Source organism: Electrona antarctica (assembly GCF_951216825.1).
Source record: "Electrona antarctica genome assembly, chromosome: 11".
In the NCBI taxonomy this organism is placed as follows: domain Eukaryota; kingdom Metazoa; phylum Chordata; class Actinopteri; order Myctophiformes; family Myctophidae; genus Electrona; species Electrona antarctica.
Window position 1 is genome coordinate 35,082,730 of NC_136792.1, and position 27,690 is coordinate 35,110,419.

At 41.6% G+C, this 27,690-nt stretch overlaps 1 protein-coding gene across 1 annotated transcript; it reads right to left on the minus strand.

Moving 5' to 3' along the window:
* Positions 1-4,278: 4,278 nt before the first annotated feature.
* Positions 4,279-26,610, minus strand: LOC306933073 (myosin heavy chain, fast skeletal muscle-like). Its single transcript, XM_079515076.1, has 41 exons — positions 26,573-26,610; positions 25,781-25,999; positions 25,545-25,688; positions 24,753-24,909; positions 24,628-24,655; positions 24,423-24,534; positions 24,202-24,294; positions 24,050-24,113; positions 23,816-23,914; positions 23,182-23,285; positions 22,834-22,972; positions 22,447-22,565; positions 17,096-17,245; positions 16,831-17,001; positions 16,406-16,593; positions 16,137-16,252; positions 15,811-15,875; positions 15,460-15,547; positions 14,898-15,015; positions 14,689-14,812; positions 14,453-14,589; positions 13,518-13,773; positions 12,180-12,422; positions 11,793-11,969; positions 11,118-11,263; positions 10,940-11,030; positions 10,467-10,856; positions 9,835-9,961; positions 9,575-9,693; positions 9,293-9,489; positions 9,022-9,205; positions 8,625-8,790; positions 8,297-8,421; positions 7,395-7,703; positions 7,013-7,216; positions 6,806-6,931; positions 5,193-5,363; positions 5,008-5,112; positions 4,818-4,913; positions 4,501-4,629; positions 4,279-4,403 (listed from the first exon to the last, which is right to left on the minus strand). The coding sequence occupies exons 2-41, from the start codon at positions 25,985-25,987 to the stop codon at positions 4,383-4,385; spliced, it is 5,805 nt and encodes a 1,934-aa protein (XP_079371202.1). The 5' UTR covers positions 25,988-25,999; positions 26,573-26,610; the 3' UTR covers positions 4,279-4,382.
* Positions 26,611-27,690: the final 1,080 nt, after the last annotated feature.

Here is a 27,690-nt window from a genome sequence, read left to right on the forward strand (position 1 = left end):
GAGGTTTTGGAAACGGATAAATAAGTGAAGATTTTCGAAAATATCCGGATCAGTGGAGCTGTGTAGTCATGTGAAACGGAGCTTTTGAGAAACGATGATGTCACCGCTCATTAGCGCATATCATTTTTACTATAATTAGGTGAGAAATGCAGCTTAATTGTGCCTGCATGGAAACTACACGGATATCAATCCGATTGTTCGTGATATCACTGTTAACAACTTTAAAACTTATCACATGTTGCATCAACTGCAGCAAGCAAAGGCTCTGCTCTACTGCATCCAATACTAAATATATCAGCCTACTAGTCCAGTGCGGACTGGTGATTTCATTTGTATTGGTGCCGAATGCGAAGCTTGAACAATAAGGTTAATTGCGGACCGCTACAGATAAACTGCAGATATTAACCTACCAATAAGGACACAGGCCAAATGCCATTGCACAGTACACCAACAAGTCTATGCGTGGTGTGTGCAGCTCCGCATGTGAAACTATATTCTCGTGCTGTATTTTGCTCTCCATTTCATGGTCATGGAGGGAGAGAGAGAGAGGGTGCAGAGAGATCTAGAGAGAGGTGTGAATGCAATATCGCATCAAATAGCGTGGTTGGTGAGAAGAAAGTATACAGTGGGTCGCCGTGCACATACTGTATATGGAACATCTCTCTCCTGTTTAGGTAATAAAGGGCGCACCCTTGACTGCATTCCGTTGTCACTAGCCTGCATGCCGACAATGTGTGCGCATGAACATTTATTAGCCTACATTATAATGTGACATTTATTACCTGGAAAATATAGCCACTCTACAAGCTCACAACTGGTTGTAGCAGAGTCAGACTTATAGGTCTGACTCTGCTATTATTTTCTGTGCAGGACTTGCCAAGTTGCCAGAGCAATGGTAAAGTGTAATTTTTAAATTAGGCCTATATGGAGAGAAAAGTCGAGAGTCGGGATTTGGAGATTTACGCACATAGTGTGACAGTGGCCGCGGTTACATGCAGGCTGATCATTCCGAATAAATACTTCAGAATAAAATACATCCGAAGTAAAGAAAAAATGCTGCGAGTTTACATGGGAAATGGTCATTCCGAATGAGCGTTTACAAGGAGATGTGATATAAGACATGATACATGTTAATTCCCGTGAAACTACGCCATCTGTTGGACACATAAAATATAGGCAGTTCATTCATTATATGTGACTGTCTCAACAATAGGCTACAAACATTACAGACGAAAGACGATACTTCCCATCATTTCATTCTGCAGTAGCTTTGAGGCTGCTGGTTGGATAGGGGCGGGCATATATGTTTACCGTCTTTTATTCCCCACCCGCGGCGGCTCCCCTTCTCCGCTGGGAAGGTGATCATCTCGTTTTTATTTGTACTTTATTATCTACAGCACGGCCAGGGCACGCAACACACTGATTATTATTGTATCAAGGGTCGCTCGTTATTTTTGAGAGAGAGAGAGAGACTGCTGAACACACACACACACACACACACACACACACACACACACACACACCGTGTCCCATCTGTGGTCTTGTACATCGCATAAAGCATATAATGCATAGCTTATCTGCACAATAGGCCTACACCATCGCCGCATCATTATGGCATAAAGTAGGCTACCAATTGGGTGTTTAATACTAGAATGATTGCAGCTGCTCATCAATGCAATTAAACTGCAAAGCCGTTATGTTTCATGACGTTTTGGTTGCAACTTGGAATAGGCAAGGTATAGCCTATAAAAGTTTAAAGGGATAGGATGGACATTATAGCGATAATAGCGTATTCTTGGGACTGTGTGTGTGTGTGTGTGTGTGTGTGTGTGTGTGTGTGTGTGTGTGTGTGTGTGTGTGTGTGTGTGTGTGTGTGTGTGTGTGTGTGTGTGTGTGAGAGATTACTGAACAGCGGACTGACGGCATTTCGTCCTCTCTCCTCCGTCGTTCTGTGAGTCCCCCGATGCACTTAGCCTACAGTAGCATGAAGCATCCAGATAGGCTGGCTATATAACCTATAGGCCTATCAAACATGTTTGAAAATGATCAGAGTGATCATCAACTCGGGATGGTTGGATCTTTGAACACTCACAGATCAGAGGGATCATCACCACTGCTGCTGCAGCCTGCTCCACGTTTTTTTTGTGTGGATTTCGTGCATTTGCAAAATGCACGAAATAACGCGCTCTATGTGCAAACTCCTCGGCGTGCCTTGGATATGAGCGCCTTGGAGTTGGAGCGCCTTGGAAATGAGCATGCTCAGAAAGACCAGAATGAATTTACATCCGAAGCAGTGTATACATGAGTCCAATTTTCTTTCAATCGCATTGGACATCGGAATAATCCGGCCAGTGGCAGTGACATCGGAATGGTTTTTAAATCGCATCGAGCATTTTCATTCAGATTTAAGTTTTTGTAGGTGTTTACATGAGAACGTTTAATAGGATTTAACTTCTATTCGGAATTAAGAGGGGTTGAAAGACCTCATGTAAACGTACCCAATGAAAGAAACATGTTCCACTTCCACTTTAAGTGGCTTTTAAAATGCAGTACTTATTCCTTCATTAAAAAATATGCATGATCGGCACCTCATAACAAAGTGATATAAAATCAAATATAATATAGCCTACAATTGAAACCTGCTACTACAGTGATTTTATCCTGTGTTTTATCCCGTTTCTGCGTTTGTGTGTGGACATAGATATCTCTGTCGTATGGGCAGGGATTTTTTCTAAAGCGGAGAACAAAAATATCCGTTTAGCAAAAGATCCAACGTGTAGCCTGGGCCTGAAGGCCGCTACTACTAGCACGAATGGGCGTTGCTCCCACTCTGCCCATAGCCCATCCTCCTCCTACTAATCATTGGGCTGATTGCCTGCACTATTTAAGCAGCACACTCGATGGCTGCATTAGGTTCTCCTAGAAGTTGGGCTGCAGCAAGCCACACTAGCTTGCCCATGGCGTGTGCGCCCAGTTATTTCCTCGACCAAGTTGGCCCGTTGGGCTTCAGCTTGGTTGTGTTGTTAACTTGTTATGCATCATGACAGGTACGTTCTTGATCTGTTCTTTAGAAAGTGGCTGCAGTGTGTATATTATATATTGTGGTCAAGATTGACAGATAGTCATTTTTAGCACCAGTATATAATACATACAATTTATATAGCGCTTTTCAAGGTACCCAAAGTCGCTTTACAGGACAAAATAAAAACTGTTTTATTAGAAAAATAAACTAGTTAAAAAGTTAAAAGGTTAAAGACTAGAAACTAAGGTAGGCAGACAAAGTGGGGGAGGTGAATTATGTAGGAAAAGCAAGTCTGAAAAGGTGCGTTTTAAGGTATGCCACAAACATCCTTCTGGAGTGTTTGTCCCTGGGTCGCTTTCCTAACTACCTGGTTCCTGTCACTGAGGGCACCGCAAACTATCCGCGCTGCCCTGGCAAAAGTGGTATGTTACCATTGTCTCTGCTTTTGGCTCTTTGTATTTTAGTATTACATTAAATGGTAAGCTACTCGGCCAATTTCAGGGCCAGCCTGCTGCTTTGCCTGGATTTCACCAGGCAGTATCACCACTGAACGACCACCCTTGTGGTTTTAATAATTTGTATTGCGTGAAGCTACTGTTAAATGTGAAATGTGTTTTAAGTTGTAATGTGTTGTATGAGTCCTCACTAATGTTATACTGTGCTCATTGTAGTCCTGGTGCTGGGGATCCACATTGGGACCAGGTGATGACTGCCACCCAGTGGTTGTGGTAAACCACCGCTTTTGTGTTGCTATTTGTTTTTATCTGCTTTGGCTTGCTGTGAACTGGCGTGGGGTGCTACTACCCTGGGTCGGTTGACCTGCCCATCTTCCCCCTTCCCCCAGCACTGGCCAGTACAGTGTAATTTATTATCTACTGGTATTCTTCTTTTCATGATTAGGAGGATGTTGATGAGAATATATACATTAAATAATGCTAATTAAATAAATACATTTTGTACTTTTGCTAATCACCCGTTTCTGCATTTATTGTTATTTTGTACAACAAACTTGTGTGAAGAGTCACAATTGTAATCAGGATCTTCATTTAATTGGGTCTAGTATTTCCCTAGTTGGCTACAATCCTTAATGCCATCCTGTTACACATGCGCATACCCTCTAGTGTATTAGTGGACATGTGCTGGAACCAGAATACTCAAAGCTGACAATAAAATGTAGGCATTTAGCAGACGCTCTTAATCCAGAGCCACTTATACAAAGTGATTTGATGAAGTAATGAATACAAGAAACAACAACATGCATTCGTTGCCACCTTTATTGAATACAATGGGTCATATTCTATGACTTTTTGAATCCAGTGGGTCATATTTTATGACTTTATGGTGAGTTGAATTGGAAAACTTATTCAGCAGCATCTTTTCCCTGTAAAATAGGAATATGCTATTAGACATGAATCTTTATTTAAATCTTAGTTAAAGACAGTCAACATAATAAACCTTCATATTACACATGTATTTACCTTGGAGTCACGACTTTTAGCTCTCATCTTGTTGACCTGGGATTCAGCGATGTCAGCACGCTCCTCTGCCTCCTCTAGCTCATGCTGAACCTTTCTGCACTTGGACAGGTGAGTGTTGGCTGCTTCCTCCTACAATATGATAGAGATGGTTCAAAGCCTCAATATTTGAAAAGATTACCTTACAATTATAGTCCAAACAAGACAATTTCAGTTGTGGCTAATGTAATAGCCGATATGGCATCATGTTCATGTTAGTGTTGTTAGTTCACAACACTCTGCCCATGGCGACCACAACTAAAGATGTATATTTGTCTTACCGATTCCTCAGCCTGTCTCTTGTAGCCCTTCACCTTCATCTGCAGTTTGTCTACCAGATCCTGAAGCCTGCCAAGATTCTTCTTGTCCTCTTCAGTCTAAAGTGAGAGTGAATTTATAACATTAATTGTATGTTCATGCAATCTATTCATTTAATCAGTGGCATGATGGTTAATTACGTGAATACTGTACCTGGTATGTCAGCTCCTTCACTCTCCTCTCGTACTTGCGGACACCTTTAATGGCGTCTCCTCCACCTCTCTGTGCAGCGTCGACCTCTCCCTCCAGTTCACGCACCTTCACAATGGAATTATGCACTATGAAACGTATTCTTATTTAATTGACTATAAGCTGTGTTGAAGTAAATCACATCTTACCCTAGACTCCAGTTTCTGGAGCTGCTTTTTGCCTCCCTTCATAGCCAGGTTCTCAGCCTCATCCAGACGATGCTGCAGGTCCTTGACTGTGACCTCCAGGTTCTTCTTCATCCTCTCCAGGTGAGAGCTGGTGTCCTGCTCCTTCTTCAGCTCCTCGGCCATCATAGCGGCCTGGGAAGAGGATAAAATATACTTCATTGTCAGTGCCGGATTTATAGGAGTTGAGGCTAGAGTAATATTTGAGGCCCCCAGGCCCTCACAGGGGAGCCAGCCCCCCAAAGCCATGAAATAGATCATGATCTGCATACATTCCCCTCCATATTTCCATACCGTATGCAGATATGGGGGGAAATACAGATCATGGTCCAACCCTCTCAGGATCAGGCTTTCCATAGCTACCACAGAGCAGAAGCAGAAGCTCTCAATGTTTTAACCATAATACAATTAAATGTCCAATAACTAAACACAAATCTCACTTGACTTGGATTGCAATACATTACTTTTTCATCATGGCTGTTTAAATAAGACAATTTTAGTTATAAAATACATCCTTTGTTGTAGCCTATAGAGCAAAGGTTTCCAACATGAGCGTATTGTATTGTATGTGTAATAGAATGATATTTCTGCATGATAGTGAACTGCATACAGTGCATAGTATTTCTACATATTTCTGCATGATAGTGAACTGCATACAGTGCATAGTATTTCTACAGTGAAGATAACTGACTAGTAATGTCTGTGAGAGGGGGAACCGCAGCACCAATCTCCATTCAATACAAAGCCTTGAATGAGAGAAGACGTCTGCGTATTGTTTCACATACTATTATCACCTGTTCCAGGTAAATATATGGGGAAACGTTACCCTGTGGATACATAGTTTCATGCTATTTTTGCACTCAGGGTTTTGTGTGTTTTGATGGGAGAAAGAACATTAATAGCGTTTGTAGTGCTTACTCACTGACCACAACATGTATACTATGAGCTAAGCTAAGCTAACGTAGCACAAGCCATGTCAGCAGACAGCACGTCGCTGTTTGTGATGACGTCACTCATAGAAAAGGGGTTACGGTTTTGCTGGATGCCAGAATGCACAACTCTGAAGAAGTGGTGCATAGTTATCATTACTGTTCTGTATTGCACTAATGTTTTCTGGGTACATTTTAGGCTGGTTAAAGTCACATTGCAAATGGTATGAAAAGAAGACATAAGTTTATTGAAGTTAAAAGTGATAATTAATCTAGAGCTAAAAGTGTTGGTTTAAAATGATTATTAACACATGCTTACCTATATACAGTATTTATCTCAGGGATATGGAATGTACAGTAAGCCAAGTTAAATGTGTTATTATGGACACCGAGCTACCTATACACTTACCTGGTTCTCGTCCTGTATAATTGATGATGATTCATACGTACCTTGATTGTGAAGATGCTGTAATATGTATGTTTATCTATGATGTGTTGATTATTTGATAATTGATTCAATACAAAGCCTTGAATGAGAGAAGACGTCTGCGTATTGTTTCACATACTATTATCACCTGTTCCAGGGGTACAACATATGTTTATATTAAGCATGGCATGGGGGGTCTAATTCTAAAGCTCCTAACTTACATCAGTGATGGCTTTCTTGGCCTTATCCTCAGCATTCCTTGCTTCTTGAACACTGTCGTCCACTTCACCTTGGACCTGGATCAGGTCAGCTTCAAGTTTCTTCTTGGAGTTCAAAAGACTTGTGTTCTAAAATAAAGATTCAGTTTAGCAATGCAAGTATACATGACTTGTATGTTAAACATGTTGAGAGTTTTTCCATTGACTTACCTGGGAGTGCAACAGTCCAGCGCGCTCACTGGCATCCACCAGTTCTTGCTCAGCCACTTTGCGGCCTCTGTCTGTCTGTTCCAGAGCCACTCTCAGCTCCTCGATCTCAGCGAACATGAGGCCATTCCTACGCTCCACCATGGCAGCTTGCTCCTTCATATCTTCTTGGCCTCTGCAAGCATCGTCAAGGTGCACTTGGGCATCCTAAAATAAATCACATTTGAGGTTGTCACATAAGATAAAAATCTGAATGTGACTTGTTCAGAGCAGCTCCATTATTTGATTGTGTCTAACTATTATGTTTTATATAATAATAGTAACATGTGTCTAACTAATATGTTTTATATAATAGTAACATGTGTCTAACTAATATGTTTTGAACCTTAAGCTGTCCCTGGACGTTCCTCAGCTGCTTCTGGGCCTCAGCAGCCTGGCGGTTTGCGTGGCTCAGCTGAACCTCCATCTCGTTCAGGTCTCCCTCCATCTTCTTCTTGATTCTAAGGGCATCGTTTCTGCTCCTGACCTCAGAGTCCAGAGTGCTCTGCATGGATTCAACCACCCTCTGGCTGTTCCTCTTGATCTGCTCCATCTCTTCATCCTTCTCTGCAAGCTTCCTGTCCACCTCACCCTTGATCTGGTTGAGCTCCAGCTGGACACGAAGAATCTTGGACTCCTCATGCTCCAGAGTACCCTGAAATGTAACACAGGATCAAAAGGTTGTAAGAGCTTTTAAGTAGCATCCAATAATATACTGCTACACTGAATGTTTAATGGGCGGCTGTGGCTCAGCAGAGCAGGTCGCTCAATGAATCTGTGTTTTGGCGGTTCAAATCCCGGCTCCTTCTGTCCACATTGTGAAGTGTCCTTGGGCAACACATTGAATCCTACATTGCCTCTAATGACTTGATTTGTGCTAGCTTGCCACTTGGTTTGTGAATGTGTGGGAAGTGAGGACGCTATTGTTGACTGTTCGCTGCTTCACCTCCCACTGTATTAATGAATGAACCATTGTAAAGTGCTTGGAAAAGCACTATGAAAATGCAATTCATTTATTGAGATAAATCTGAAATATTGTAGCAAACAGGGTAACGCTCTGAGTTGGATCGAACCCCGGTTGCCAACTCACCAGTCCGGCACCGGCACGCAGCAGGCAACGCAAAGAGAGCTATAGTTCACTAAGAGGAGCAATTTACGGCCACTTCTGTGGGGTTGCTACACTATACTTTAATGACCAAACTAAACTATAGACTATTGCATTTTTCATCTAGAAGCTAAAAGCGTTACCTCGGCTTCCTCCAAGGCTGTCTGGATCTCTGACTTCTCTGTCTCAACCTGCTTCTTGGACTTCTCCAGCTCATGGATGCTCTTTCCAGTCTCACCGATCTGTTCAGTCAGGTCTGAGATCTCCTCTGTAGTTAATTGAAAATAATGAATCAGTCAAGTATTTTGCATTTGAGTAAAGTTGGGTTAGCATATGAACATTTACATAATTTTAAAAGACACATGTAGGAATACCTTTTGACCCGGCAGCACCAGCTTTTTGCTCCAAAGAAATATGCAAAAAACATTCAAGCAAAAAACTGTCAAAAGAATGATGTAGAGAAAGACTCACGTTGCAGGTTCTTGTTCTCACGCTTCATGGTCTCCAGTTGGTCCAGAGACTCCTCGTAGGAATTCTTCATCTTAAACAACTCAGTGCTGAGAGAACGTGCCTCTTTCTGAGCTCCCTCCAGTTCTGCCTGTCCCTCTTCAAATTTCTGCTTCCATTCTGCCAAGACCTGCAGACCATTTGTAATGAAATGTGTCATTTACCTCCACTTTAAGTAGGCCTACCTGCACACCATTTGTAATGAAATGGGGACTATGGATGGAAATTAGCATCTCTGCTAAATCCGGTGTATTTACGCTTCATTTTTATGTAATGTTCATTAACAGGCTATACTCCAAATAAACCAATAAAGTAATGTGTCCTCCACTTTAAGATTATAAAATGATGTGTGTCAAATCACCTTATCAAAGTTCCTCTGTTTCTTGTCGAGGTTGGCAGCCAAACCATTGGCCCTCTCCACATCAATCATGAGGTCTTCCACTTCACCCTGGAGTCTCTGTTTGGTCTTCTCCAGAGAGGCGCACTTGGAATTCACAGCCTCGATTTGCTCCTCAGCCTCCTGAAGACGCTGGGCGAGCTTCTTCCTGTTGATTAGTTTAGAATGGTTAATTTGTGAGTAATATTTTGCATAGTGAGTGGTAGCTGACAGTGTTGCAACACTGCTGACTTACTTGGCCTCCTCCAGCTCCTCAGTGCGTTGGACAGCATCAGTCTCATACTTGCTCCTCCACTGACACACCTCAGCGTTGGCCTTGGACATTCCACGCTGCAGCTCTGCCTTTGCCTCCTGCTCCTCCTCAAACTGCTCCCTCAGAAGGTCGCAGTCATGGCGAGCTGATTGTACAGCATGAGCAAGGGCATTCTTTGCCTGTCAAGAAAATGGACAAAATAATGTCAGCTGAATGAAATTACAAAAAATATAAAACTAAAAGGGAAAATAATCTGTTCTTCACCTTAACTTCCTCTTCAACGTGTCTCTTCAACTCTTCAAGCTGTTGGGTGAAGGCCTGCTTGCCTCTGGTGAGCTGAGAGACCAGAGCTTCTTTCTCCTCCAGTTGACGAGCAAACTCGCCTAGTTAGAAATATTAATTTCAAACAAATCATGAGTCCCGTGTTAACTGTTGATCATAGCGTTATCTCTAATAATTATGGTCAATTTGCTCAAGTACCATTGACAGGACAATGTAGACTTTATGATGAATTGAACATTTACCGTTCTCTGTCAACAGTCTTGCTCTCTGAGCTCCAATATCATTGATCTGGCGAACGTTCTCATCACTCTTGGCCTTGATTTCACTAAGTTGGTCCTCAAGGGTGCGGCACAGCTTCTCAAGATTTCCCTGGAAATTAACATTGGAAATGTTCAATCATATTCATTCACATTGCCTTGATTTAAATCAAAGCCACTCTATAATTCAGCCCTCCAGTTTATTAATGTATGGTTTCCTTACCCCCAATCACTGGGATGGCCATCATTAGCTATGAGGAGCAGCACTGAGGTTTATTTTTTTTTATCTACAAAGCTATACTTAAACTTTACCTCAAATTGCCTCATTATCTGAAAGGTTTATTAACATTTAGAGTAATCACCATAGGCTACGTGTTCCGTTCACAAGATTACTTGTATCTCAAGAATGATATTATACACAGGCATTCCATTATACTGTAGCTTTTGCCTCGCGTAGCTAGCCTTCATCTGCCTTGCAATGCATATTGCCCCAGGCAGATTAAGTCTGGAACCAGGCTATAACCAAACAGGGTACAGTATTCAATTATGAGGCGGGACATTTTGAGAAGAAAAAAAACGCTGAGAGGGACGAGACTAATATCGCAAGGCTATCATACCTTTGCCTTAGCAACAGCCTCCATGTTGCTGGACAGGTCATCGATCTCCATCTTGTATTCACTCTTCTCCTTCTCCAGCTTCTGCTTGACTCTCTGGAGGTTGTCGATCTGTTCACCCAGTTCAGCCACGCTGTCGGCCTGTTTCTTACGGAGAGCAGAAGCAGTGGCCTCATGCTGCAGGGTGGACTCTTCAAGGTCACGACGCAGCTTCTGGAACTCAGCCTCGCGCTTCTTGTTCATCTCGATCTGAGCAGCGGTGGCGCCTCCAGCCTCCTCCAGCCTCTCACTGATCTCTTCAAGTTCCCTGGAGAGATCGGCTCTCTGCTTCTCCACTTTGGCACGAGCGGCACGCTCTGCCTCGATCTCCTCCTCCAGTTCTTCAATACGAGCCTTTCAAATGAATGATGTTAGAGTAACATCTGAAAATAACCATTCACTCTTATTATTAATGATTTTATATAAAATAAGAATACCTGGAGTTCTTTGATCTTCTTCTGCAGCTGGGCCCCCAAAGATTGTTCATCCTCAATCTTACTCAGAAGCTGGCTTACTTCAAAGTCCTTCCTGTTGAATACAGTCAATAGTCATATTTTAGGGTCATTCTGCAGGTGGTTTCTCTCCATGACATTTCATATTGTTGGTTCACATTACTTCTTTATCTTCTCGTCAGATTGCTGCTTATCATTTTCCAGGTCCATGATGGATTCCTGGGCCAGTTTCAGATCACCCTCAAGCTTTCTCTTGGCTCTCTCCAGGTCCATGCGGAGCTTCTTCTCTTGCTCCAGAGAACCCTCCAACTGCACAACAATATATTGTTCTTATTAATCAGTACAACAATATATAATATTAAAGATGGAGTGCCGTGATATTTACACTTTTCCAGTTTTTCATGTGTTTACGAGGTTAGAGTACTTCCTTAGACCCCTTGGTGTGATTGTTATGTGCAAGGTTCAAGGTTGCAATGATTACTTCCCTTTGTATTTAGGGTTTCTTCCTGGAGGCTGAAACCTTGACAGTCAAACATGCCAATGAAAAAAACAGTGATATAGTGACATCACAAAATCTTCCCCTCCCCTAACCCCTCCCCCTTTATCATCCAATAACAGCTGTGGGTGTGGCTTCAGTTCAGGTAGATCACCAGTCACCCATCACCACCCACCAGGCAAACCAGGCATACTTAATTAACTGGTGGGTGTGTCCACATAAAAACAACATTTTAACAAATACTGTACACTTTTTTGAAAAGAAAAGTTTTTAGGGTGGAAAAAAAAATCACGGCACTCCATCTTTAAGTTCAAAACATCTGATTCCCTTTGGTAAACTCACATCGTCAACTTGCTGCTCCAGCTTGGTCTTGGCCTTGGTCAGAGTGTTGACTTTGTCCTCCTCTGCCTGCAGGTCATCCAGGGTTTGCTGATGGGCCTCTTGGAGGGCTTTTTTCTCCTTGCTCAGCTTAGCGACGCTCTCATCCTGAGACGCCATCTCCTCAGTCAGGTTCTTCACCTGATAAGCAGAACATAATGTGTTGTCATGGAATGGATCAATCAGTGCTTTTCGAAGTGAATTCCAGGGACTCTCAGGGTTCCTTTAGGGGAAAGGGGTTCTGAATTATTGACCCTTACAAGTCTGTAACTCTGACAGTAAAACAGTATAGATTGACCCTTACAAGTCTGCAACTAGAGTGTATGATCTTGAGTATAATCTACAGTATACCTTGTTTTCAGTGGCGTGTTTCTCCTTCTCCACTTTGGCCAAGGTGAGCTCCAGGTCATCAATGTCCTTCTTGAGCTCAGAGCATTCATCCTCCAGCTTTCTCTTCTTGGCAGTCAGTTCTGCATTGATCTCCTCCTCGTCCTCCAGTCTCTCGGTCGTCTCTTTGAGCTTTGCCTCCAACTGGATCTTACTTTTAATAAGACCTTCACATCTCTCCTCAGCATCATTCAGAGCCTCGTCTCCCTGATTGTCAATGAAAAGGAATATGTCAGAATTTGTTCAGGGTGAGGTGAGGACAAGGAAGAAGTTGGAGGGGTGCAAAGTTCCGACACGTGTTTTGGTCCGACGGTCAGTAGACCGACAATCTACCTCTATCCCTAACCTAAACACAACCGCAAGCACGTGAGCACTACTCGTTCGAGCGGTAGTCTGACAGTTGTTCCCGCATGTCGGACTAATGCTCAAACTAATCAAACCTCCTCCAAAAGGATATACTATAGTAGTGCGTGGGTGAGTAGCAGTTGCACATTCAAATTCACCCTCCCCACAGAAGAATGACAAATTGGGTCAGGCCCTTGTGATGAACAGCCGTTCGACCACCAGGCATTCTCTGCCATGGTCTGCAATGAGAATGCCTGGTGGTCGACTACCTATACATAAAAGATTTAAAGGGCAATATCACTTTGGTAGAGGTTTGGGTTGTGTTACCTTGCCATGATGTTCTCCAAATGTAGACAAGAAATCAAAAATAATTGCTCTAGTAATTAGAAATTGATAATTCAAAATATGATCCTCATTGACTTACATTGTACACTGAAACAGCTCTCAAAGTCACTCTTTTAGTACGTAAACAAACACAAACAAAGTTATTGATTCAAGACAGAGCATCACCAATCCCAGTTCTGTTAGTTTTTTTGTATAATAAAATTCCTGTTGATTTTTCCATTTGTATAGGAAGAAAACCCGGACTAGATCCGTGGATCCAGATCCAGATCTTCAAATAGTAATTTCAACAGGATTATTAGAAAAAAAAACAGTAGGCCTACTGGGTTTGGTGGTGATGCTCTATATTGTCTGAATCAACTTTGTTTGTGTTTATTTATGTGAAAGAGTGACTTTGAGAGCTGTTTCAGCGTACAATGTAAGTCAATGAGGAGAATATTTTGAATTATCAATTTCTAATCAATGGAGCAATTTTTGATTTCTTGTCCACCTTTGGAGTTACATCATGGCAACGTAACTATACAACTCAAACCTAAAAAAAAGTGGTCTTGCCTTTTAAGATGATAAACAATATGAAATATTAGCAACATTTCCTGTACAAGTGTAGCTACTTACTGATGCCGATGATGCTGCAAGGTTATTCTTCTCCTGCACCGCAGCCACCAATTTCGCTTCCAGTGTCTTCTTCAAGGCCTGGGCAGTGGCCAAGTCAGTCTTCATCTTTTCATAGTTCTCCTTCATGTTCTGCAGCTCCTTCTCAGTCTCAGCACTCTGCAGGAGAGGCTTGATCTTGTAGTACAGCCCCATCCATGGCCAGTGTTTCACATTGACAAATGTGCGCACGTTGAACTGGATGGTGTAAATGGCTTCTCTGTGGGAACACAGTTGCAGTGTATCATGATTGATTTGATTTCGGTTACAATATAACTTAAACCCAGGAGCGTAAAGAAACCCTTGTTTCCATTGTGGTCCTGCAACATAAATCGTCGGATACAATTACATAACACCAATGAATTACATAGCAAATCAAATTAACTCAAAAAATCCAAAACGACTGAAAATAATCTTAAATCCCCCCCAAACAACTCGTAGCTTTTCCGTAACAGCATTTTCACACTGTTATTATTGAGACCTTTGACTTTCAACTCTCGGTATCACATTATAACGCTTGGTTCTCTCTAGTTTCATACTGATGTACAATCAACTTAGCATTACTTTTTGTGTATTGTGGACACCGAGCTGCAGATAGAAGGTTAATTTCCATAAAATATGACTGCAGGTTGTTATAGCTGCTATTATTGTGTCATTATAATAGTTATAATTAGTTATTGTTGTCGTTATTATTGCTGTGGATATTATTGTTGTTGTGCCCCGACACGGTAAAGGCAGATGGCCACCCACCCTAGAGCCTGGTTCTGCTCGAGGTTTCTTCCCCCGTTTTCCTTGCCACCTAAAGCTTTTATTGTAGTTATTTGACACTATAACAAAATTGTGTTGAACAGTAAAACATTTAGAAAGTAAGTATTGAATAAATCATGTTTTCAAAGTACCTCCTTGCCATCATCTTGACAAACTCCCTCCTCATGACGTAAGCTCGTGCGAGTGCCTGAGTCATGGTGACCAGAGTAGACAGCTTTTCATCTCGCATCTCCTCAAGGACACCCAGCAGACCAGCTTTGAAGAACACCTGAATACAATGTCACAAACACTGTAACTAAACAACCGTAAAATCAACTTTTAATCCTCTGTCCATAATGTTAAACAAGGTTCACTGTGTGTTTATTACCTTGGTGTGTCCAAACTTGTACTCATCAACAGGTACATCAATGGACCCCATCAGCTTCTCAGATGCCTTCTTGTTGTCCATGAACGCGCCATCGGGACATGCGCTGGCGTTCAGTACTTTGTATCTGTTTTGCAGAAGTTCATGGTCATTTTGCGTGCCTCCCGTTAATAAGTTTGGAACTAAAAGCATCTGGAAAAAGGAATTGATACCTCTGCTTGAAGTCAGCATAGGGGATTCTGCTTGGGAAGCCCTTTCTACAAATTCTGATGCCCTCCAGCACACCATTACACCTCAGCTGGTGGATGACCAGGAAGTTCTCCATCAGTCCTGTAAATATGTTGCTTCATTATTATTACAACAAAATAGTTACCCACTGGCCAAAGTTGCATTTAATGAGTCAAAACGAGTCAACCAAAATCCACGTGATTGTGGTTACATACAAAAGAATGTCATCTGCATACAGGGAGATATTTTAAGTGTATTCTGTGTTGTATATGTCAGCATTGCTATAATTGTCTGGGCAAAGGGCCCTAGAGCTAAAGCAAATTGTGAGGACAGTGTCTGGTTAGTCAGTCTCCTAGCTGCAGTGGGGTTGCTGTAATCCATGTAATGAACCTATCTCCAATGTAAAACCTTTCCATCACTGAGAACAAGTATGAATATTCCACCTGGTCGAAAGCCTTTTCCGCATCCTGGCTTAGTACTACAAGGTCTTCCTTAGGGCCTCTAGGAGAGAATTGATAAGGCGTCAAATGTTTATTTTCTGTTTACCTGGACACTTTGTCTCGTTGGGAATCAGGCAACGCACAAAGTGAGGATGTGTGCTCCTCAAGTTGGTCATCAGCAACTGCAAGTTTGCCTATTGAGACATAAAAGGCTTGTAATTAGTCAAAAGTGATAGAATGTTGTACTTTCTCTTCCACTATAATTATTTGAACTCTTTAGATACTACTTACTTTGCAGATTTAGATTGTTTCTAAAACATACTTTAACGACATAAACCCTATTTTTACAACATTTCCAACATTTAAAGACTATTTCTTACATGGATATAATGTTGATAATAATAATGCTTCATTCTTACAGGAATATATGTTGATAACAATGAATAGATATTCTTACCCTGAAAGCACTAGACACAGTCTGCATGGAACCACCCTTCTTCTTGCCTCCCTTCTTGGTATTATCTGTTTATATGATAGCATCATGAGTTATCATTAGTTATATAGAATGAAAATGCCTCTCTTCTTGTCAGATTGTTTTTTTATAGTATTGATATAACAACACCTTCAGGCTCAGGTGGGGGATAGAACACATTATATTATATTATTATCCTATATTAATTTGCTGATGTCCCGCCCCCTCTGTGTTCCTATTGGCTGGGGTACAGCCATATGACTCCTGTTCCCAATATGCTAAATGCTCCAAACCAATTGTAGTAAACATACCTTCAGGCTCAGGTAGGGGATATAACACACAGAGCAGCTTCACTGAAGACTTCTGGTACAGCTGCACCACAGAGTCGTTGAGAGGATCCTTGTTCTTCTCTAGCCATCCTGTGATGCTGTTGATTGATTGATGGATTGATTGAATACTTTATTAACAGTTTATTAACAAAAGCCTATGGCTTGTTTCCATTGGGGTCCTCCATACTCAATTCATCAAACTGTAGTCCACAGTTCCTGTTATTATAGGCATACTATAGGGTTCTATTCACCTGTAGTCCACAGTTCCAGCATAGTGGACCAGGGAGAAGTGAGCCTCACCCTTGCCTTTACCAGGCTTGGGTTTCTCAAAGGCCTTGTTCTTTCCCAGATGCAGGTCAATCAACTTCTCTGCGAAACTTTTGTCTGTAGCCTTTGGGAACATGCACTGCTCTTCAAGGCTGGAGAAGATGCCCAAGGGCTTTGGAAAGGAGACAAACGAGACAAATCAACAAAAACTTAGTGCCAATGACAAAATAATATATACACGTGTGTGTGTGTGTGTGTGTGTGTGTGTGTGTGTGTGTGTGTGTGTGTGTGCGTTTGCATTATGTCCATTAAAGCACAAAATAATTGTACACCTTCAATGAATGTGATGCTGACAGCCAAGTCCATAGCAATACATAATATAATACGCTATAATAATAATTCTATATACCTTCTCAATCAGCTCAATGCAGATAGCCAAGTCCATGCCGAAGTCAACGAGATCCCAGGGAATTCCCTCTTTCATGTATTCTTCTTGTTCCAGAACAAACATGGTGTGGTTGAAAAACTGTTGCAGTTTCTCATTGGTGAAGTTGATGCACAGCTGCTCCAGGGTGTTGAACTGTGAGAGGAAATATATCATTAGCCCAATCTCTTGTAAATGTGTAACTTACAAAAAATATTTAGTCTCCAACTTAAAACAAGTCTATGCTTACATCAAAGATTTCAAAACCAGCGATGTCCAGCACACCAATGTAGTAGTTTCTCTGCTGCTTGGTGTCCAGCATCCCGTTGATCTTAATGACCATCCACAAGAACAGCTTCTCATAGATGGACTTGGCCAAGGCACTGACTGAGTTCATTACCTAAGGAAATAGGAACATTATATTGAATTACACAATTTAAGCATTTTGCAGACGCTCCTAATTACATTTTTAGTCTTTGCATAAGCCTGCAAGGTTTGCAAGGCTAGGGCAAGTGCCACAGGCTATATGGAGTCTGAAGAGAGAAGATTCTGAGTTTGTCTGCAGTTCTAACTGCAATGGAAAGTTTATTCCACAAGTTTGAGAGCCAGAAGGGAGAAGAGTCTCTCCCGAGTGCTTTAGGGAAGGTTGACAGCTTCCCTGTGTTAGCTGATCTGAGTGAGCGGGATGGGTTTTAGGGTTGGATACACAATAGAGGGTATATGCACATGCATAAAGTGAATGGCAAAATCAAGTGGCAAATCAAGTGGCAAAGTGAGTGACAGTCAGTTTAATGTTGTTTACCGCCGTTTAATGCAATCAAATACAACTTCTCTATTTGGATGGGCTGTCAAGGCCAGAGAGTTGTTTTTTGCCACGTTGGGCTGTCAAGGCCAGAGAGTTGTTTTTTGCCACGTTCCCGCATAACAGGAAGATGGACAGGGAAGAGGGAGAGAGAGACAGGGAAAGACATGCACCAAAGGTCGTCATGAACGGGACTCAAACATGCAACGCGCTACAGGCATGCCTATATATATGTGGCATGCTGTTGCCCTGGACCACTAGGCCAGCAGGCGCCAAACATGTCAGTAGAGGTGCTTGGAACTGCACATGTGCAGTGTGCAGTGTGCTGTTGTTTTTTGTAGCAAAAATGCAGGTCAAAGGTTTTTCCTTGGCCTCTAGGGAGTGTGCACTCAAAGTTTAAAGCAAATCGGTGCAGTTATAGGTAAAAATGCCAATCGGCCTGTTATAGTGCCACCATGAGGCTGATCTGAACATTTTCAAGTGGCATTACTTCCTCGATGTGTGCAAAATCTCACAGAAATTGTACACTGCGTTCATGCATTTTGTTCAGTTTAATGGATATAGAGATACTGTGTACCGGTTTGCATGATGTTTGGACAGAATCAGTGGGACTATGAGTGATAACCCCCTTGCACAAGAAAGGGAGTAAATTAGACCCCGGCAACTACCGCCCTATTTCTATTCTTTGCTCCATCTCGAAAGTGATAGTCTATGAACAGGTTGAAAAGTATCTTGCCACTAATAAATTAATGTACGAGTTCCAATCTGGCTTCAGAACGTCCCACTCCACTGACACATGCCTTCTCTATTTGAGCGACCACATCAAACATGAGGTGGATGCTGACAAATACTGCGGCATGGTCATGCTGGACCTCCAAAAGGCTTTTGACACCGTGAACCACTCCATACTGGTTAACAAGCTAAAGGCAATTGGTTTCGATAGCACATCAGTGAGCTGGATGCAATCCTACCTGGAGGGGAGAGAACAGATGGTGGAGGTGAATGGAACACTGTCCCCCCCCCTCCCAGTGAGCTGTGGCGTTCCACAAGGGAGCATACTAGGACCTTTACTGTTCCTAATATATGTTAACGACATGTCTTCAGCTTGTGACTGCAACTTGTTCCTGTTCGCAGATGACTTGGCACTGCTAGTCTCGGACAGGAACAAACTGCAGGTTGAAAAGGCCCTCAGCTCTGAACTCGGTAGAATCTGCACCTGGCTCGCTGATAACAAACTATCTTTACACCTGGGAAAAACTGAATCCATTCTCTTTGGCTCTAATAGTAATCTCAGCAAGGCAAATGGCTTCTTGGTTAGAGTGGGTGACAATGTTATCACACGTAAAGATGAAATTACCTACCTAGGTTCCATCCTGGAGGCTAATCTTTCCGGTGATAAAATGGCCACCAACGTAATCAAAAAGGTCAACCATAGAACAAGATTCCTTTACAGGATCTCCTCACTGGTCAACAAAAACACCTTGAAGACCTTAACAGGAGCCCTTGTACAGGGTTTCTTTGACTATGCATGCACCTCCTGGTACCACAGCACCTCAAAGGCCCTTAAAACCAGGCTCCAGACTTCCCAAAACAAACTGGTCAAGCTCCTACTTGACCTCGCCCCCCGAACCCACCTCACCCCTGCCCACTTCAACAGGCTGGAATGGCTTAGGGTCGACGACAGAGTACAGCATCTTGCAATGGGTCTGGTCCACAAGATTCGATACACCACCAAGATACCCATGTACCTGTCTAGATACTTCCTTAATGTTAACGAAGTCCACACCCACAACACCAGAGGGAGTGCAACGAACCATGTACAACCCAGATTCGGCACAAACAAGGGACTAAATTATTTTCGCTCCTATGCCACCAAAATGTGGAACGCCCTACCAACTGTCATTAAGACATGCGAATCCCATGACTCCTTCAAAACCGCTCTCAAAGGGCACCTACGGACGGCTGCAATTCGAAACTGGCCCCTGTAAAATCGGAATCCCTCAAACACGAACGCAAGGACAACACAAGAGACGGTCGCGGCCACACAGCCAACTCAAGGTATGGCCACTGAGCTGACTTGGGGACCCAACGCAAGGACAACACAAGAGACGGTCACGGCCACACAGCCAACTCAAGGTACGGCCACGGAGCCGACTTGGGGACCCAACACAAGAGGCGGTCACGGCCACACAGCCAACTCAAGGTACGGCCACGGAGCCGACTTGGGGACCCAACGCAGCTCCTCCAAGGAAAACAAACAAATTAACGGAGCTGAACGTGAATCCCCCAACCCCCCAAAACCCCTTTTTTCCCTCACTGTATATGTTTCTTTTCCCTTTTTACCTCCTTTATGATGAATTCCTGTTCTGTCTATATAGAAGTGTCTATTTGTACGTCTCTAAATGTTTTTGATGATTTGAACATGGTGGACCCTATTGGAAACAAGTGTAATGCTTAATTGGGTCGTCCACTCACAGTTAACAGCCTTTGTATTGAGTTTGTGCTTGAAATGTACTGTAATTCTGCAAACTGTTAATACATTCTTCAATCAATCAATCAATATCAAAACATGAGTACAGCATCTTGCAATGGGTCTGGTCCACAAGATTCGATACACCACCAAGATACCCATGTACCTGTCTAGATACTTCCTTAATGTTAACGAAGTCCACACCCACAACACCAGAGGGAGTGCAACGAACCATGTACAACCCAGATTCGGCACAAACAAGGGACTAAATTCTTTTCGCTCCTATGCCACCAAAATGTGGAACGCCCTACCAACTGTCATTAAAGGGACACTTCACCCTTTTTGCTAAAAAATATATGTTAATGACGTTTAGGAGCTTTAGAACACTTTCCTGGGGGTCTTTATGTGTGTAATATGTGGATTTAGATATTTTAGATTGTAGCAGTGAGCCCAGTGTCTCTGATGTCATGGACACTGGGCTCACTTACTTCCTGGACTACATGTTGTCTCAGTAAGACAGCCATCCCCCTATTCACAAGGAGGAGCAGTGCACCAAAGTATTATGGGAATTGTAGTCCAGGAAAGAAGTGAGCCCAGTGTCCATGACATCAGAGACACTGGGCTCACTGCTACAATCTAAAATATCTAAAACCACATATTACACACATAAAGACCCCCAGGAAAGTGTTCTAAAGCTTCTAAACGTCATTAACATATATTTTTTTGCAAAAAGGGTGAAGTGTCCCTTTAAGACATGCGAATCCCTTGACTCCTTCAAAACCGCTCTCAAAGGGCACCTACGGGCGGCTGCAATTCGAAACTGGCCCCTGTAAAATCGGAATCCCTCAAACACGAACGCAAGAACAACACAAGAGACGGTCGCGGCCACACAGCCAACTCAAGGTATGGCCACTGAGCTGACTTGGGGACCCAACGCAAGGACAACACAAGAGACGGTCACGGCCACACAGCCAACTCAAGGTACGGCCACGGAGCCGACTTGGGGACCCAACACAAGAGGCGGTCACGGCCACACAGCCAACTCAAGGTACGGCCACGGAGCCGACTTGGGGACCCAACGCAGCTCCTCCAAGGAAAACAAACAAATTAACGGAGCTGAACGTGAATCCCCCCCACCGCCCACCCCCTTTTTTTCCCTCACTGTATATGTTTATTTTCCCTTTTTACCTCCTTTATGATGAATTCCTGTTCTGTCTATATAGAAGTGTCTATTTGTACGTCTCTAAATGTTTTTGATGATTTGAACATGGTGGACCCTATTGGAAACAAGTGTAATGCTTAATTGGGTCGTCCACTCACAGTTAACAGCCTTTGTATTGAGTTTGTGCTTGAAATGTACTGTAATTCTGCAAACTGTTAATAAATTCTTCAATCAATCAATCAATATCAAAACATGTGTTTTGCAAAAATCGACCTCCTGGTGGCGCGCCGATCACGCCGATCTGAAAGATTTGGGGCAGAGGTTCTGCTCTGGGATCCAAAGATCCAGGGAGTGTGCGTGCACAGTTTTGCGGCCAAACGGTGCCTGAGATTAGCTGCTCACAGACACTCACAAACAGGCACACAGACCGACGGACATAGCCTGACACTCAGCCTGAATTTTCATTTCGTTTCACCCCATTATTCAGTCTGAAAGCCCTCCCTACTACCGCCGTTTCTGAGATGGGCGTTGACAAAGAGGCAGTCTTCGGCGATTGGTTCACCCTTAACCAATCACAATAGTAGCAAAGCAGATGACAAGGCTCCGACCGCAGCAGGCTGAACTTAGCCGTGGTTGAGGGCATGTCAGCGGGGGGGGACAGAGCTAAATGGCCGGGGCATGGGACTCGAGTGCGAAATTGCGATTATGCAACAGTTACCAAAAAAAAAAAACACGTCAACTCAATGTCATTGTAACTAACATTTTCGAGCGAAAAAATAATTTTTTGAATGAGACTTTCACCCAGTATGAAGCTAAATGTGACACCAAAAGAGTAGCATAAGTTGCTATGCTACTGGCGCAGCCATGTTTGTTTGTGTCTGGACGGCGCTGTTGTTTTGACGTCATCGAGTTGAAACGACGCTGATTCGTCGGTCAGATTTCCAACCGAGTCTCAGACCTCCTTCGAGAGCGTCACCAGACCCTGAATCGCCTGAATATATTTTTTTAATGGGCGTGGCTAGCGATTCAGGGGCTGGAGCCAGGCTACGACGGACATGGTGCAAAACATAATCTCTGCCTCCCCTTCAGCGGCTGAGACAATAATGTTGGAGGATCATTTTAATTATGATTTAAATCAGAACATGGAAATAATGTAACTTTACTCACCTGTGGCACAGTTTGTCCTTTAGTGACGAATTCATTTCCAACTTTAACTCTGGGATAGCAGTATGCCTTAAGCATTTCCGCTGAGTTCAGACCCAACAGGTAGCAGATCTTGTCAGCCACTGAAATTATCATACAATTTGCAATTTACGATTCAGGCATTTAGCAGACGCTTAATCCAGAGTGCGATTTAAGCAAGGTAAACACAAGGTAATACATCGAATGCATACAGCTAGTAATCTAGGACCATAGGTAAACCAAATAACCTTCAGTATAAACAGTATAATATAAATAAATAATGACAATATATTGAAAATATATTTAGCTTAGTTCATTTGAAATATAAATAAATACAAGACTATCACATTTTTTGTTGAAGATGCAACTCACCCTCCGTGCCATCTGGCTCTGCCTGTTCCTCACGCTGCTTCTGTTTGAAGGTCAACACCCCATGATGCATCACTGAACCGGTGAACTTGTAAATGTACAGTTTCTCCTCAGCGTTGAAGCCCAGGATGTCAATAGCGTCCTGATGTCAATAAGCAGAGATGTGTTCAGAAGATTGAGATTAAGCATCATATTAGCAATCCAGTTTAAATAGGATTATTTTGGGAGGTCATGGCCTGCTAACCACTGCTTTAGAAAATGTATTTTGCAGAGCAACTGACTGCAGTGCACAGTGAGTAACTGACTGCAGTGCACAGTGAGTATTAGAAATTTAAAATAATGTCCAATTACATCTGTAGCGTCCAACTCGACTTTGTCATCAATGCTGGCCACAGTGATCTGACCCATGCTGATCAACGGGAAGTCGTATGGGTTGGTGGTGATGAGACAATTTTCTGAGAAGGGATGAAAAAAGTATGAATGTGTGAATGTGTTTCTATTCATTAAACCAGACTAGTAATTGTAACACTTTTTTTTTTACTTCTTTCTAGAGTAACCCTAAACTTTGGTTCGCTACTTGTCCCACAGTTTTGATGGCACGAACTTGAGCCATAATATGTCAAATCGCAGGGCAGGTTCATAATAATTACTAAAATTATTAATAATTACGTCCAATCCATCCCAAATTTGAATCACATGTCACGGGTGGTTTAATCAACCCAGAGCAAAAAGCAATTCATTTTCATCCACATGCAAAAGAAATACATAACCATTTGTTGCAGAAATTTTATTTTTGGGGGGATAAATCCCCTCCAAATTATTTCCACATGATCACAGGGGTGACTTGACATTGTAATTGGCTAGAAGAATTAATGGGAGGGGCCTATGTAACCGATTGCGGCAAACACACTTTGCAATTTTTCAAAATTGTGACTTTTCTAGTTAATTTATGTTCTCACTGCATAATCAGTATAATTCCACTTACCAATTATCTCAGGTTTGTGGTTGGTCATCATCTGGAAGAAGATATGGTAACCTCTCTCTAGAGGAAGCTGGTAGGTCACTCTAGACTTCTCCAGCAGATCTATATGGGTTGTACAACATAATTAATAATAATAATAATAATAATAATAATAATCTATATGGGTTGTACATAAGTCAAAATGTAATCCTCAAATTAACAAATATATAATTTCTCATCTCTGAACTTCATACTTACATGTCTCAATATCAGCACTGGCCAATTTACCCGCATTGTTGAAATGGATTCTGATGAATTTACCCTGTTTGATATAGCACAATTAGTTGCATCCGTCTACATTGTGGAATTATTGCAGGTTTACTCATACAATGTCATTATTTTACACTTACAAAGCGAGATGAGTTGTCATTCCTCACAGTCTTGGCATTACCATAGGCCTCCAGCAAGGGATTGGCTGCAATAATCTGATCCTCCAGTGACCCCTGAATGTTTTAGACATCACCCAATTTAAAATTTGGTCTGAATTATTTTAAATTGTATTGCTATATTTCATATAAATGCTTTATGTTCCAAAACATGTATTTGTTAAAGTTAAAAACATATACAGTACCTTAATTTTACCACTATCGGCCGCCGATTTCTCTCCACTAGCAGTTGCTGCTGTTGCAAAGTACTGGATGACACGCTTGGTGTTCACAGTCTTCCCAGCACCGGATTCTCCACTGGTTATAAACACATATATTCAGAGAAATGCACTTAGTGAATTTGTGTACAATGTTCTTTTTTGTAATGCCTAGTAGATGATGGAAACTTACGTGATCAGGACAGACTGGTTCTCTTTATCTGTAAAATGTAAAGCACGTTTTTTTGTCATGGATATACAGCACAAACCCATTATAGTTATGTATTTGTTTACATTGTCCAGCTAGTATGTACGTACCCATCAGCATGAACTGAAAGGCGTTGTCAGAGACAGAGAAGATGTGGGGTGGAGCCTCAATACGCTTCTTGCCTCTGTAGGCATTTACAACCTCCTGGTCGTACACTGGGAGCCACTTGTAGGGGTTCACAGTTGCACAGAACAAGCCAGAGTAGGTCTGAAGAGGAGAAGAGAACATTAACATATAACATAGCACTGAGCATGCCACATATCTGGGACAACGGATCACTAGAGCAGGGATGATTTGATTTGATTTGATTTGATTTGATTTGATTTGATTTGATTTGATTTGATTTGATTATTTAGCACAGTATACAACAATACAAAGAAATATAGGAAATACGTAGAAGAAAATAATAAAGGAAAGTGCTAGGAGCTAGGAGGCAAGAAGGGCTTATACGAGGCCTCAACCTGTGTACAGTAACCAGACATTAAAAAACATGATTTGAGTGCATAGATGATTGCATACAGAAGAAGTCATGAGCAAAACACAGTTCTTAGTTATTTACAGCATGGAAATTGATTGTCAATATGATAAAAGGTAATAATTAGAAACAGAATAATTTAAGTGATCTGATTAATCAGAAGATACTTCAGTTTGTTCTTAAATAGCAGTCATTCACGACTCGCAAGTGGCATCAACTAATGATCAAGTTAACTTCAGAACCATGAATTTGTTTGCATTTGTTTTTCTATGGTTTTCAGTTGATGATATAACTTGTACTCTGTTTTTCTTTCTTTGCTATCGACAGGTACAATAGTGTACTGCTCTCAGCATGTAGAAAAGCTTACATAGATCATCCATGCTGCATAACGCTCTTTGAGGTTATACAGGACAGTGGCTTCAGTGAGGTGGGTCATCATGGCCATGTCCTCAATCTTGTCATACTTGGGAGGGTTCATAGGGGTCACATCCGCCTCAGGGACAGTTCTGGTCTAAAAATAAAATAATAAAATAAAAGCACAACATCAGAATGTAATGTGATTACAGTTGTACTGTGCCACTATTTGATTTTATATACACCTACGTCTTTCTTGTCCAGCGTTTCCACGGTGACTTTGGCACCATCCTTGCTTATAATCTTACACTTGAGGTACAGCTCGGCCTTATCAGCCACATAGGCTGCAGTTTTGGCATCAAAGTTTGCACTTTGAGCTTCCATTCTCTCCTTCTCTGGCTTACGGAGATAAATGGCGGCCTTGCCGTACTGCTTCATCTCTTCGTCCGTACTCATGGTGGCGGCTTTCTGTAGGCAGATACATAGATTATGCATTTGCTGAATTGAGATTGGAGTAGATCATTGTAGGACTATTCTTATGGTTATAATTTAGAGTAGGTTTTATAGGATGCACGATATAAATCGGTAGCATTATCGGAATCGGCCATATTGGCCATAAAAATGCCATATCGGATTGTCTCAAAATAATCCTGATTATTTCATCGGTTTTCACAAGCAAAATAAATAAATAAATGCAAAATGTAAAAAATCATCAATGAGTTCAATATAAATCAAAAGTGTCTAGTACCTCTAGTCTAGAACAAGAAGCCAAATCAAATATGATGTTAAATCTTAAGTAAAAATAAACATTTATCTACATTTAATTTGTGTACTATTTATTTATTGATTGATTACTTTATCAGCAGGCTTTGGGCCAAGCCCCTAGGGCCTAAGCTTGTTTCCATTGTGATCCTCTGTATAATATCGGAATCGGTCAAAATCGGTATTGGCAGATATAATATGATGTTGCAAATAATCGGAGATCGGATATCGGTCATAATTTCATAATCGTGCACCCCTAGTGCACAATTGAACACTCACTTTTCCCCTCTACTAGTAGCAGTGAAACCTTGATTGCAACCCCTAACTGTGAAACAAAAAAACACATCATTTCGAGGAGTTGAATGATTTAATTTATAATCATGAATTAAATTAGATTACCGTATATGAATCCTATATGTTCATTCTTGCCACACACACAACTTCATAAGAAGCATCACTTCTTATGAATGTTTTTCTTTTCTCATTTAAAACTTCTCATTAGTTTCACATCTGAAAAGATGTGGCATTTCAATATTATTACATGTAATAATATTGAAATGCCACATCTTTTCAGATGTGCAAGCATCTGATTAAATGATTAAATGATGATATTTGTGTTATTTGTTTATATTCCAAATTTCAGCAAGTTGTTTTTTTTGTCATTATTACAGCCATGTTTCTTCTTCTTCTTTTTGTCTTTTTTGTACTGAAGCAATGCTAAAGTCCATGCAATGCAAATTATAATTTAACTAATCAAAACACAATTGGAATGTTTAAATAGAAATTAATGAACAAAAGCAAATTTCAATATGGCCTAAACCATATTATAAATAAAATGATACACAATCAATCATTTAAATCTGTACAATGTGTCTATTTGTATCATGTTTGTAGCTATAACACTATGTACGGGGTCATGTTAAAGGTTAATTAATAGCTAACATGTAATAGATTTATATGACTAGGATTACTACAGTAGCTAACATCTCAAACATTTATATCACTATTCATAGCTTATATCAAACACATTAATAGGACGGACAGATGAAGTCTCACTCACCAAATGAAACTCTGAACTGCTCTGCAACGGGTCAACAGTCTCAGCAGGCTTATATTAGTTGCTAATTGCATGCTATGCAGAAAGTAAAAGTAGGAATTGCCTTTAAAGGCCATTCACATTGCAATACGATCCTTATAGCCAAATCATTCCCATAAAGTTGTGCATCTTTGAGATGTGGTTTATGCCAGATAAATATGATATGATATAAAAATAGCATACCGGTAATTGGCAGGGTGGTGGGGTGCTTTGGTACAGTCATGACAGCATGTCTTGCCAAATATATTATTTTAATATTCAGTGAGGGAAGTAAATATGTGAATGTATTTAAAATTGGAAA

What these genes read in the sequence shown, in the direction of transcription:
- LOC306933073 (XM_079515076.1), bottom strand. Translation starts at nt 25,987, where the DNA reads ATGAGTACGGACGAAGAGATGAAGCAGTACGGCAAGGCCGCCATTTAT. An exon ending in GCATTGAGCTGATTGAGAAG is followed by an intron (nt 16,594 to 16,830) that starts GTATATAGAATT and finishes TCCTTTCCAAAG; the next exon opens with CCCTTGGGCATCTTCTCCAG. An exon ending in GAGGAGCTGGAGGAGGCCAA is followed by an intron (nt 9,206 to 9,292) that starts GTAAGTCAGCAG and finishes ACTAATCAACAG; the next exon opens with GAAGAAGCTCGCCCAGCGTC.